The sequence below is a fragment of the Ranitomeya variabilis genome, chromosome 4 (assembly GCF_051348905.1).
Source record: "Ranitomeya variabilis isolate aRanVar5 chromosome 4, aRanVar5.hap1, whole genome shotgun sequence".
NCBI classification, from domain to species: domain Eukaryota; kingdom Metazoa; phylum Chordata; class Amphibia; order Anura; family Dendrobatidae; genus Ranitomeya; species Ranitomeya variabilis.
In genome coordinates, this window is record NC_135235.1 from 654496863 (window position 1) to 654511243 (window position 14381).

At 42.1% G+C, this 14381-nt stretch overlaps 1 protein-coding gene across 3 annotated transcripts in view; it reads left to right on the plus strand.

Annotated features, from left to right (window-relative positions):
• The first annotated feature begins 452 nt into the window (after positions 1 to 452).
• LOC143767460 (uncharacterized) overlaps positions 453 to 14381 on the plus strand; it is a 164258-nt gene continuing 150329 nt past the window's right edge. For 2 of the 3 annotated variants that reach the window (XM_077255813.1, XM_077255814.1), the window contains exon 1: positions 460 to 496. In XM_077255813.1, the coding sequence (XP_077111928.1) occupies positions 470 to 496 (27 nt within the window). In that variant the 5' untranslated portion in view covers positions 460 to 469. Of the gene's footprint in view, positions 497 to 7047; positions 7182 to 14381 lie in introns of all 3 variants that reach the window. The other variant, XM_077255815.1, reaches the window with a different exon arrangement.

Consider the following 14381-nt stretch of genomic DNA (forward strand, 5'->3'; position numbering starts at 1 on the left):
TCGTACAAGCACACAGCTCTTCACCACACACGTCGTAATCACGCCACTCACGTCGTACAAGCACAGGGGTCTCTTCCCCACACACGTCGTAATCATGCCACTCACATCATACAAGCACACGGCTCTTACCCACACGTCGTAATCGCGCCGCTCACAACGTACAAGCACACGGCTCTGCTCCACACAAGTTGTACACACACAAGGCACCACTGCACTATGCACACTTTGTACAATCAACACAACTCCACACACACCATTATCGCCTGGCTCTGAACCGCACACACTCGTCTCCACTCCATACCCATCATACTGGCAAAGACACGCTCCACACATAAACTTCCTCTCATCCAGCACCATGACAACCAGCACCATACAGTCCTACATACACTGAGGCCCCTGATCATGTGAACCCTGACTCCTCCCCTCCTGTGACCTCATCCCAGGTCCTGTGTGCACAGAACAGCCATATATGTGGTGTGCAGCTCTGCAGGTGGAGGTAGGTGCTGGAGATTCCCCATTACTGGGCGGGGGCAGGGGGCAGTAACCCCTCCATTCCCGGAGATAGTGCCCCCAGCTCTGCCATGTGTATATGTACAGTAATAGATCGCTGGCTGTGCTCATGTATACAGGGGAGGGCGCTCTGGTTTGGGGACAGATGACGCTTTCTCTCTAGGGTGGAAATTACAGGGAATGGAAATGTCACGTCTCTATTGTCGGAAATCTGGAAAAATGTCATTTGCAATGTAATTGTGGTAAGCTCTTTAAAGGATTGTCCTGTGAAAGCAAGTTATTACATATCCATATGATTGGTGAATTTGTGGACTGGTAGAGGTCCGACCACTGGAACCGACACTGATTGGCAAAATGGGGATCTTTTATCCCCATTAAAAAGGTGCGGCATGTGCTCCATTCATTCACTATTTGGCTACCGAGCGCTGTCCTTGGCTTTTTCTACTCGCCCCATAGAGAGTGAATGGATCAGTGGTCACAGATTGCAATATGTGTTTATTTATTTAACGATCTCAAGCCATGGCGACTTGATGGATGAACACTTTGTAGGACTAGGAAAATGTATCTTGTGCAAGCCCAGATGGGTCCACCAGGAAGCTCTCCGCCATTATCTTTAATGTATCAAGCCGTCAGGTTGTTGACCTTCCTCTTCGCCTTATGCCTTCTAGTCTTCAGGCCATAATGTCCTTCTCCAGTGATTGCTCTCTTCGTTTGATGTGTCCAAAGTAAGCAAGTCATATCTTTTTGATTCTTTGTGATGTCTGGCTATTTGTTCCAAAATTGATTAAAAATTCCGGACCTGACAATCCGTGCAAGCTCCAAGCAATGGGACTGCCACTGATCAGCAGTTTATCACCTATCTCGAAGATACGTGATAATTAGTTTTCTAGTTTTCACTGGACAATCCCCTTTAGCTACCTGAGACTTATATTTTCATCACAGGTCACAAGCTGCTGTCATAGAGTGGGTTCAGTAGCTGTGTTTTGCAGCCAACACCTGCCTATAACAGCAGCAACTAGAGCTAGCTCAGATCGCTGTTTAACAAATTAAATGCTCCTATCAAGCATATAAATAGCAAAAAAATTATATCACCAGATCTCAAAAGGGTAAAGTAAAGGTAATTTCTTATACAGCCATGGTCGAAAGTGCTGGCATCCTTGAAATTGTTCCCGAAAATGAAGTATTTCTCCCCAATAATTGCCTTTGTGTGTATTGTAATAAGGCAAAAAAAAACTGAGAGGGGGGAATGTAAATTGGACATAATTTCACACAAAACCCCCAAAATGGGCAGGACATAATTTTTGTCACCCTCAACTTAATATTTGGTTGCACACCATTTGAAATAAATAACTGCAATCAATTGCTTCTATAACCATGAACAAGCTTCTTACAACTGGAATTTTGGACCACTCTTCTTTTGCAAACTGCTCCAAGTCTCTCATATTTGAAGCAGCCTTCTCCCAACAGTAATTTTAAGACCTCTCCACAGTGCTTTACAAAAAAGCTCTATACTGGTCTCATCTATCAACAAGACACTTTCCCAGAAGGATTTTGGCTTACTTTCATACAATTTTGGCAAACTATAGTCTAGCTTGCTAATATCTCTGTGTCACCAGTGAGGTTCTCGTGGGTCTCCTGCCATAGCGTTTCATTTTATTCAAAGGTCGACGGATAGTTCGCACTGACACTGATGCCCCCTAAACCTGCAGGACAACTTGAATTTCTTGTGGCTGTTTATCCAACATCCTGACTATCCTGCATTGCAATCTGTCATAAATTTTTCTTTGCTGTCCATGTCCAGGGAGATTAGCTACAGTGCCATGGGCTGTAAACTTCTTGATTTTATATTGTTCACCGAAGACAAAGGAGCATCAAGATCTCTGGAAATGGACTTGTAACCTTCAGATTGTTGATTTCTATCAACAATTTTATTTCTCAAGTCCTCAGACAGTCCTCTTCTCCTCTTTCTGTTCTCCATTGTTTGGCACACAGTGCAACTTCTCCCCTTTTTTATCTGGGTTCCGGTGTGATTTCTATATTTCACATGCTTGAAACAAAGTTGTTTACCCACATTTTTGGAAAGGTGCAAACAATTTTGTCCAGCCTATTTTTGGCGTTTTGTGTGATATTATGTCCAATTTACCTTTTCTCTGTTTTTTGTGTTATTCCAATACACAAGAAAGAAAGGAACATGTATAACAAAACATGGGTAATTTGTAATAATTTTCTGGGAGGAAGAAATATTTCATTTTCTGGAACAATTTCAGTGATGTCAACACTTTCGACCATAACTATATCTATTGTTCCTGATAGCATACACCTCATATGGAGCAGGATATGGGATAAAACTCAAGAACTCGTTGCATTATAGGATCAGATTGTGAATTTTATATTGTGATAGAAATTTATGGGGTAAAAGTCAAGACCTCGTTAGAACTATGATTGTTGTGCAGAAGCAGCTGTGGTAAAATGAAAGCTGTGCTGCAATTGGTTGCCCTGGTAAAGTGAAAGCAGTACTGTGATTGGTTGTCCTGGTAAAGTTTTAGTTACGGTATTAGTTGCTATAAACAACAATACAAAAAGTTTTTCTTTATGACAGTTTTATTGAAAGTAATAAGCTGAGCGTGGGGGGCCACGTGGTATGGGTTGTCACCGTACCCGGCCCTGTCATTCAGGCGGTATTGCACCTGTGAAATGCTCCAGGACAGGTAGGTCCATTTTTGGGGGATCTACTAGTAGACTTATGTTTGTGTGTTTTCATCAACATAAGAAAGCTCACATGGGCAAGTAGGTACATATAGGATAAAAGCAGTGTTGCAAGTAGGGTGGATTTGATTTAAATCTAACTGATTTAAATCACGATTTAAATCACGATTTAAATCACTAGTCAGTAAGGCTTGATTTAAATCAGTGATTTAAATCAAAGTTTCTACCTAAACTAGTTCTTGCTACTTTAACATGCAAGTAGATGAAGATTTTTAGAATCACTTTTTATATTACTTTTTTCTCCCCAGTTTAATGGGTTAATCATTCATATTTGGACACCACTGTTCTGTTGTACTTAGGAAGGAGAAAAATAATCCTGACCTTAATAACAATTTAAATAGATTTATTCAACTGAAACAATAACAACATTACAGCATAAGTTATTTGCTTAAACAAACATCCATGTTTGTTAACTAATTTGGCTAAACAAAATATATATATATTTTAAGAAACTTAGACTGTCAGCCCAGCCGACACATGAAAAACTTAAATACTACTGTCCCTGCTGTCCTCTGTAGCTCACTTGTCGTCATCTTCATCATCATCTTCTTCTTTGTTCCTATTCATAATCTGGAAAAGAAAAACAAGCTTTCCTGCTTTATTGGGTCCCAACCGATTTCTCAATTTAGAATGAATGAGTCCAAAGGAAGAGAATATTCTTTCAACGCCTGCAGAAGAAGCTACTGCTGTTAAAAGTGAAATCATTACTTGAACAGTCTCTAAATCCAAGCGCTTAAGTGACTTCCACCAGTTTACTGGTGTGACCTTCCTTAAAATATCTTCAGCAAACATATATTTCTTGAATGGTTCCCCCTTAGCTCTGAAGTTTATTATAGTTGGCATTAAAGATGGATGATTGCTGGATACCCATGTCATAGCTAACTCCTCTTCCTCAGCACTTAGGTTTTGACCCTGATATTGGATATTGACAATATTTGCCAAAAAATGAGCTGGAGTCAGTGCTTGTCCCATTCGTTTGTTTACTGCTTGTAATTTAATTCTGTCCATGTGTAGTTCTGTTTTCAAGTGTTCACTCAGTTCCTTCCAAATTTCAACAGCATCCGCAATAAAACAGCTATTTTTCTGTATTTTGTTTAAAGCTTGAGAGATGGGTTTCAGGAAGCTCAGCATATGTTCAACATTTCTCTTAAGCCCAATGTTGAGGATTTTGGCCGTGACAGTGCCATCTATTTTATCTCGATTTTCTTCACAAAGTGTCATCAGAATAGGCCAGTTTTTGATATACTGCTCAAAACAGTCCACCACAGAGTTCCATCTAACATCTTGTGGGAGCGTTAGCTTGGTTCCACCCATCCTTTTCAGAGCTGCTGCAGCAAAATGATTATTATGGAAGTATTTAGCAATTTCAACAACATTAGCCTTTATTTCTGGAACACTTAAGTCTTTGGCTAAGAGGTGCAGCAAATGAGCACTGCAACCATATGTTATTAGCAGCTTTGTATTCCCTCCCTGCTCTTCTAAATCTCTTCTCATCTTGGATACGTTTGCAGCATTGTCAGTGACCAAACTGCGTATTAGACATTTGAATTTTTGTTCACATGTCGTTATAGCTTTTACTGCCACTTCTTGTAAGTATTCTGCTGTGTGTGCATTTCCTGACGTATCAGTTGTTCGTGCAAGGAAGACTTTACCTTCTTCTGTTGTTATACAAGCACATACAATAGGATCATTGTGGACATTACTCCACACATCACTACTTAGGTTAACAATTTTACCCTCCAGAGCTGTTGCACATTGCTCCATTTCTCTGTCATACACTTGATCCAGCAGTTTCCCTGCAACATCAGCTCTGCTGGGTGGACTGTATCCTGGTCTCAGTGACTGAACCATATTAATGAAATGTGGGTTCTCAGACGGAAAGAAGAGTTTGTTGCATAAATAAACTGGGCAATTTTTTCATCAATCAACTCTTTTTCTAATCTGCTAGTTCTTATCACAAACCTATCTATGGTGGTTCCAGGAGGTAAAGGTTTTTTCTTCCTTTTGGGTGATGGTGATATGTGGCTGTGGGTGTCTGATGATGATGCTGCTGCTAATGAAGCACTATCCTGGATGGATAACTCTGAAACTGTAGAACAGGATGATGGTGATCTTGGAGGTGGATAGTTTCCAGAATCCATGAATTCCCCTAAACAAAAAAAAGTCAATGCTGTTATTTTATTGTTTATACAATTTCTGCTTATTGTACACAACACATCCCTGCCCCAAAAGGAATATTTGTTTTTCTTCATAACTGTACCAAATGACAGTAACATGCAGTAATAATAAGAAATATAATTTTTCTCACACACGACAGTTCAGTCTTTAGAAATAGGATTCAATAAAAATGTTTACCAACCTGAAGATCCTGCCTGTTCAGAAGTGTTTCTTTGGTCATCTTCATCATGATGTTGCCTCATTCGCGCCACCAGGCCTTGCATCTCTTTGTTGCATCGTTTGCATTTTGCATGCATGCCTGCCTTACCGATAGGCGAAGGAGCTTCATTAAAATATTCCCAAACTGGGTCTCTTTTACGGCCTGCTGCCATTATAAGAATGTAATAAACCTCAGATTGTACACACAAACAGATCCAGACTTATCTGTCTGTGGCTATGCTGCAGTATTGTGCTCAAAGTTTCACTTTCATTTTCTTGTCTGCTTGCCCTTCCTCCTCCTCACACTTAGATTCACATTCTTCTTGTGTTGTGCAGATCTATTCCACTCCAAACAATCAGAAACATATTGTCTAACTTCTTGGACTTGGCACTGAAGGGGTTGATTCTGTATTCATAGGTTTGTAGAACAATAGGATTAAGGTCTTTTTCTCAACTCTGTTCATGTTGTAACATTTTTGCTGTGAAGAAGAGGCTGGGACCTCTGCGGAGTCAAATTCAGTTTTGAGAACTGCGTAAGTAAAGCGAGCGTCTGTGATAATATAGGAGAGAAACTGCCCACTAATCCTACAGAAATACAGAAACCTCTGGAAGAGCATGGCATTGTGAATGTTACACATATACAGCCTTTATTCTACTGAGTTAAACAACTCAGCTTTATCTCATGATGGAAGAACCTTTGGATGGTAAAATATTTTCCTCAAAAAGCAGTTTATTGAAAAAAATCCGATTTAAATAAAAAAAATCCGATTTAAATCAAAAAAAGATTTTTTTGATTTTTTTAAAAAAAAACATTGATTTTTATCCACCCTAACTTGCAAGTATAGTTACAGCAGAACAAATATGGAAATGTGCATATTTTGGTTGTGATAGAAATCTTCGTGCAATAGTGTTGCCTGCCATGTTGACCCTGACAAGTTCATCACGTATAGAGCAGGGCTGGTGGTAAACCATGATGGGTGGTTAGAGACGTCATAAGGCTAGCCTCCGCAAATGGAGGAAAATTGATTGGCTGCCACTGAACGTCAATGTATACAGGAGGATGTAATGGAGTTGAGAAGTAGCACTATTGGAACATGCCTTATGGGAAGGATGAAGAAATAAGCCACTATGTACTGGCGATTCACAGCATAGTCCTTTGATGACACCGCAGAAGTGATGAAACATATCAGGAGGAGTGAGGGGGTATAATTTAATATAATATATAGAACTGATGTTTTAGCTGGTTGGCTAATTATTACAGCCAATAGTGTGTATCTCCTGAGACAGCAAGCCAGTTATAGTATACCAGAAGAAATGGATTTGTTCTGCGCTGCTGGAATGTCAAAGACCAGATCTGTAGACCAAGGTTGGATAAAAATGGTTTATTGTGAACAGGTTTCAAAGTCAAACCGACACCTTTTTCAAGAAAACCACACTCCACCAGAAGAAGCAGGAGCGAAATGCGCGTCAGGGTGGAGGCACATGAGGATGGGCTTTAGTGTTGGGTGCAATTAAATCTTCTCTTATAGGTAATACGATGATTATTTATCTTACATATTGAACCATACTAATATGTCACATATATATCAGGATGGCATATATCCTATTATGGATGGCAATATCTACACTGTTACCATTTAGATTCCCCAAATAATCACTACTATTTTTTAATATTCATATGATATGTTACTACTCACCGTCATACCATGTACCTTTTCAGAGGCACCATTTTATGTTTGTTTTTAAATTGTGCTTATACTCTTCTAAAGAGATAGTATATACTATTGGACATTTGTGTTTACTTTTCAGTGACTTAGGGTACCGTCTCACATTGGCACTTTGATCGCTACGATGGCACGATTCGTGACGTTCCAGCGATATCCATACGATATCGCTGTGTCTGACACGCAGCGGCGATCAGGGACCCGCTGAGAATCGTACGTCGTAGCAGATCGTTTGAAACTTTATTTCGTCGCTGGATCTCCCGCTGTCATCGCTGCATCGGTGTGTGTGACACCGATCCAACGATGCGTTCGCTTGTAACCAGGGTAAACATCGGGTTACTAAGCGCAGGGCCACGCTTAGTAACCCGATGTTTACCCTGGTTACCATCGTAAATGTAAAAAAAAAAAAACAGTACATACTTACATTCCGGTGTCCGTCAGATCCCTGGCTGTCTGCTTCCCTGCACTGACTGTGAGCGCCGGCCGTAAAGTGAAAGCAGAGCACAGCAGTGACGTCACCGCTCTGCTTTGGCCGGCGCTTACACAGGATGCAGGAGTGCAGGGAAGCGGACGCAGGCACCGGAATGTGAGTATGTGTTTTTTTTATTTTACGTTTACGCTGGTAACCAGGGTAAACATCGGGTTACTAAGCGCGGCCCTGCGCTTAGTAACCCGATGTTTACCCTGGTTACCCGGGGACTTCGGCATCGTTGGTCGCTGGAGAGCTGTCTGTGTGACAGCTCTCCAGCGACCACACAACGACTTACCAACGATCACGGCCAGGTCGTATCGGTGGTCGTGATCGCTGGTAAATCGTTTTGTGTAACGGTACCCTTAGTCTTATCATTCAGTTGGTGTGGTAATTTATACTTGCAAGTGCTTTCCATTATTGATTTCTCATTCATTATTGGTCTATTTGGTTACCATTTTTATTCCAGTATTAGATGGTCTTATTTTATATAATAAAAGTTGTATCTTAACATACCTATCAGTAGGTGTAAGCAAGGTATTTTCGTGCCAAATGATAATTCGTAATATTGTTTTCATTAGTTAGCAAACCACCTTCTACTAGTCCTGCTAATGGTACTTTTGTAATTTTACCATTCTGCACATAAAATAGTTTGTCCATGAAACTAAGTTCTATTTTCAAATGTACTAGGGTAAATTTTTCTATCTGTTGTTTTCTTGTAGTACAGTACAACAAGACTTGTTCCAGCAACTCCATGTCACTGGTCAATACTGTAAAGACGTCATCTATGTACCGCAACCAGATTGCACAAAATTTTGCATAGAGCTGGCTCTGTTGTACAAAGGACTTCTTAAATTCTGTCATGAACAAATTGTAATAAGTGGGGGCTACATTAGCCCCCATGGCAGTCCCTCACCATTGCCCATAGTAGCGATCCTGAAAAAAACAATTACAGTACAGCATGATTTTTTATTATGCAAAGATGATGTTCTTTTTATTACAAAGAGACATTGTTATGATCAAGAGTGGCCACAAAAGCATGGCGACCACTCTGGGGATAAACATGTACTACCTCCTGGACTGCCGTAACATCATTGTTAATGGGGAAGATGCTGAGATAGGCCAAGAATTTCAGCGTTTCAGAAACACCACTTTCCTACCTCAAGGAATTCATACACTATATGGATCCCCAGCTTCCTCAGTTATGCGTACAAAAGTTTGACCTGTCATTTCACTTAAACATTAGTATTCCTATATATTACTTTTACTATACTTTTAAATTAAAATTTTCATGATCTTATACAGTATATACAAAAAATTGTCATACTGTACGTAATATAAAACTTTTAAATTAGGTTCATACTTTATTGTTAATATGTAAAAAAGTAAGCTTATTAACAGACTTGAAATAATTTTATATACAGTCATGTCCGAAAGTGTTGGCACTCTTGAAATTGTTCCATAAAATGCAGTATTTCTCCCAGAAAATTATTACAGTTACGCATGTTTTGTTTATTGAAACAAAAACAAAAAAATAAAGGCAAATTGGACATAATTTCACACACAACCTCAAAAATGGGCAGGACAAAATTGTTGCAACTTTCCAAAAGTGTGGGTAAACAGCTTTGTTTCAAGCAAGTGATTTTCATTTAAACGCACCTGTGGCAAGTAACAGGCGTGGGCAATATGAAAATCGCACCTGAAACTGGATAAAAGGGGAGAAGTTAACAAAATCTTTGCATTGTGTGTGCCACACTAAGCATGGTGAAGAGAAAGAGGAGAAGAGAACTGCCTGAGGACTTGAGAACCAAAATTGTTAAACAACATCAACAATCTCAAGGTTACAAGTTCCCAGAGTCTCCAGAGATTTTTTTTTAACCAAATATTTTTTATTGTGCAAAAGATATACAACAATATCCATTCAAGTAACAAGGTACATCAGTGTTTTTTGATTTTAAAAGAAACAAACCCACCCACCCCCCTCCCCCCTTAACTACCAACTCCAACCATACAATACTCTTGGAAAGAAAAGATTAAACAATACATATATATTTATTATTAGCATCATTTTACCACCACCCTTCAGTTATTCCCATCCAGCCATGGCTGCCACAGCTTTTGAAAAATTCCCATCTTATTCCTCTTATTATATATGCTTTTTTCGAGCTGGACAATATGATTCGCTTGTGCGATAAACTCTCGTCTAGTAGGAGATTCCTCCCTGATCCAATACCTTGCGATCACCTTTCTCGCAATGAACAACAGTCTAGCAATTGCCATTTTGGCAGTTTCGTCGGTCATGATTTCCTCCACGTACCCAAGTACACACACCACCGGATCCCTAGGAATCGAACACCCATAAATCACCCCTATCCGGTTCAGCACGACAACCCAGTATGCGAACAATCTGGGACACAGCCACATCATGTGCAGTATACCAGCCTGAGACTGGGAACACCTGGGGCACCCAGAGTCGCCTCTGAGCCCAGCTTTAAACAACATATCAGGTGTCCTGTAGGCCCTATTTATCACATATAGTTGCGACAGTCTCCCAGGTTCACTCATCGACAGCTTAGGTATGTATTCCAGTATAGACTCCCACCTATCATCGTCTATTTGCCCCAGTTCCTCCTCCCATTTCCCTCTGGCCTTAATAGGGTAATCCATTAGAAAGGTATATAATAAATCGCCATATACTTCGGATATTGCCCCTTTCGTTCCGTTGTTATTTAATATAAAATCCAACATTAGATCCTTCTGAATCACTATAGACCCTCTCTTTGTTTTGTGCCTGAAATGCGTGCTGAACCCGTCTATATTGATACAACTTTAAGCCCGGGAAATGAAATTCCTGCTGCAGCGTATCAAAAGATTTAAGATTCCCACTGTGAATCAACTGACCTATCAATCCAATGCCTTTTTCCCTCCACTCTCCCATTCCTTCCATATGATTAAATTCTTGAAAAGAGAGGTTATCCCAAATAGGCGACAACTCAGTGAATTTCACAACCCCCCTTATACCTTTAATCGTCTGCCATACCTTATGAATTAAAATTATGGTGTGAAAACAAGTTCCCAGCTTCTTAAATATGCCTGCTTCTAAACCCTGACCCAAGGGCCACCTGCCAATAATATGTACCAGGCTACTATGTCCCTGACCTTTCTCAAGTCCTTCCCCCCAACCCCTAAGATGTTGGCTTTGCGCAGATAAAAAGTATAACCAGGGATTAGGCAGGGCAAGTCCCCCTTCATCTTTAAGTCGCTGCAGTATCTCCTGCCTAATTCTAGGGTTCTTCCCACCCCACACCAATTCCCCAAATAATGATCTTAGTTTACGAAATCTGGTCAGAGGGATCCACACCGGAGAGTTATGCAAAATATACAAAATCTGTGCCATCACCACCATCTTAAGTAGATTTACTCTACCCACCACCGACAAATGTAGCTTATTCCAAGCTGAGATTTGTTTGTTTATTAAAGGCTCAAGATTTGTTATGACCCCAATGGCGAGGGTCTCAGAGGAACGTGGAAGTCTGCAGAATACAAAAATCCAGCTCATAGGGCAGTGGTAACTGGGTTGACCATATATCTACTCCTAACGCCAACACTAGAAGTAGCCGGGGATCATTCCTACGTTGATTCTAGATGACACGCGCCAGCCGGAGAATCTAGCTACCCCTAGTAGAGGAAAACAAAGACCTTTCTTGCCTCCAGAGAAGGGGACCCCAAAGCTGGATAGAAGCCCCCCACAAATAATGACGGTGAGGTAAGAGGAAATGACAAACACAGAAATGAACCAGGTTTAGCACAGAGAGGCCCGCTTACTGATAGCAGAATAAAGAAAGGTAACTTATATGGTCAACAAAAACCCTATCAAAATCCACACTGGAAATTCAAGAACCCCCGAACCGTCTAACGGTCCGGGGGGAGAACACCAGCCCCCTAGAGCTTCCAGCAAAGGTCAGGATATAGATTTGGAACAAGCTGGACAAAAATACAAAACCAAAACAAATAGCAAAAAGCAAAAGGCAGACTTAGCTGATATAACTGGAACCAGGATCAGTAGACAAGAGCACAGCAGACTAGCTCTGATAACTACGTTGCCAGGCATTGAACTGAAGGTCCAGGGAGCTATATAGCAACACCCCTAACTAACGACCCAGGTGCGGATAAAAGGAATGACAGAAAAACCAGAGTCAAAAAACTAGTAACCACTAGAGGGAGCAAAAAGCAAATTCACAACAGTACCCCCCCCTTAGTGAGGGGTCACCGAACCCTCACCACGACCACCAGGGCGATCAGGATGAGCGGCATGAAAGGCACGAACTAAATCGGCCGCATGAACATCAGAGGCGACCACCCAGGAATTATCCTCCTGACCATAGCCCTTCCACTTGACCAGGTACTGAAGCCTCCGCCTGGAGAGGCGAGAATCCAAGATCTTCTCCACCACGTACTCCAACTCGCCCTCAACCAACACCGGAGCAGGAGGCTCAGCAGAAGGAACTACAGGCACAATGTACCGCCGCAACAAGGACCTATGAAATACATTGTGAATAGCAAACGACACAGGAAGATCCAGACGAAAAGATACAGGATTAAGGATTTCCAATATCTTGTAAGGCCCAATAAAACGAGGTTTAAATTTGGGAGAGGAGACCTTCATAGGAACAAAGCGGGAAGAAAGCCATACCAAATCCCCAACGCGTAGTCGGGGACCCACACCGCGGCGGCGGTTGGCAAAGCGCTGAGCCTTCTCCTGTGACAACTTCAAGTTGTCCACCACATGATTCCAGATCTGCTGCAACCTATCCACCACAGAATCCACCCCAGGACAGTCAGAAGGCTCCACATGACCCGAAGAAAAGCGAGGATGGAAACCAGAGTTGCAGAAAAAAGGCGAAACCAAGGTGGCGGAACTAGCCCGATTATTAAGGGCAAACTCAGCCAACGGCAAGAATGTCACCCAATCGTCCTGATCAGCAGAGACAAAACACCTCAAATAAGCCTCCAAAGTCTGATTGGTTCGCTCCGTCTGTCCATTAGTCTGAGGATGGAAAGCAGACGAAAACGACAAATCAATGCCCATCCTACTACAAAAGGATCGCCAGAACCTGGAAACGAACTGGGATCCTCTGTCTGACACAATATTCTCAGGGATGCCGTGCAAACGAACCACGTTCTGGAAAAACACAGGAACCAGATCGGAAGAGGAAGGCAGCTTAGGCAAAGGAACCAAATGGACCATCTTGGAGAAGCGATCACATATCACCCAGATAACGGACATGCCCTGAGATAGCGGAAGATCAGAAATGAAATCCATGGAGATATGTGTCCAAGGTCTCTTCGGGACAGGCAAGGGCAAGAGCAAACCGCTGGCACGAGAACAGCAAGGCTTAGCTCGAGCACAAGTCCCACAGGACTGCACAAATGACCGCACATCCCTTGACAAGGAAGGCCACCAAAAGGACCTGGCCACCAGATCTCTGGTGCCAAAAATTCCCGGGTGACCTGCCAACACCGAGGAATGAACTTCGGAAATGACTCTGCTGGTCCACTTATCCGGGACAAACAGTCTGTCAGGTGGACAAGACTCAGGCCTATCAGCCTGAAATCTCTGCAACACACGTCGCAGATCCGGAGAAATAGCTGACAAGATAACTCCATCTTTAAGAATACCAACAGGATCCGCGACTCCAGGAGCATCAGGCACAAAGCTCCTAGAAAGAGCATCGGCCTTCACATTCTTTGAACCTGGTAAATACGAGACAACAAAATCAAAGCGGGAGAAAAACAATGACCAGCGGGCCTGTCTCGGATTAAGGCGTTTAGCAGACTCGAGATACATCAGATTTTTGTGATCAGTCAAGACCACCACACGATGCTTAGCACCCTCGAGCCAATGACGCCACTCCTCAAATGCCCATTTCATGGCCAACAACTCCCGATTGCCCACATCATAATTTCGCTCGGCAGGCGAAAACTTCCTAGAGAAAAAGGCACAAGGTTTCATAACAGAGCAACCAGGGCCTCTCTGCGACAAAACGGCCCCTGCCCCAATCTCCGAAGCATCCACCTCAACCTGAAAGGGAAGTGAGACGTCAGGCTGGCACAAAACAGGCGCCGAAGTAAACCGGCGTTTCAACTCCTGGAAAGCCTCCACGGCAGCAGGAGCCCAGTTAGCTACATCGGAGCCCTTCTTGGTCATATCCGTCAAAGGTTTCACAATGCTAGAAAAATTAGCGATAAAACGACGGTAGAAGTTAGCGAAGCCCAAGAACTTCTGAAGACTCTTAACTGACGAGGGCTGAGTCCAATCAAGAATAGCTCGGACCTTGACTGGGTCCATCTCCACAGCAGAAGGGGAAAAAATGAACCCCAAAAAGGGAACCTTCTGTACACCAAAGAGACACTTTGAGCCCTTGACAAACAAAGAATTTTCACGCAAAATTTTAAAGACCAACCTGACCTGCTCCACATGCGAATCCCAATTATCAGAAAAAACCAAAATATCATCCAGATAAACAATCAAAAAT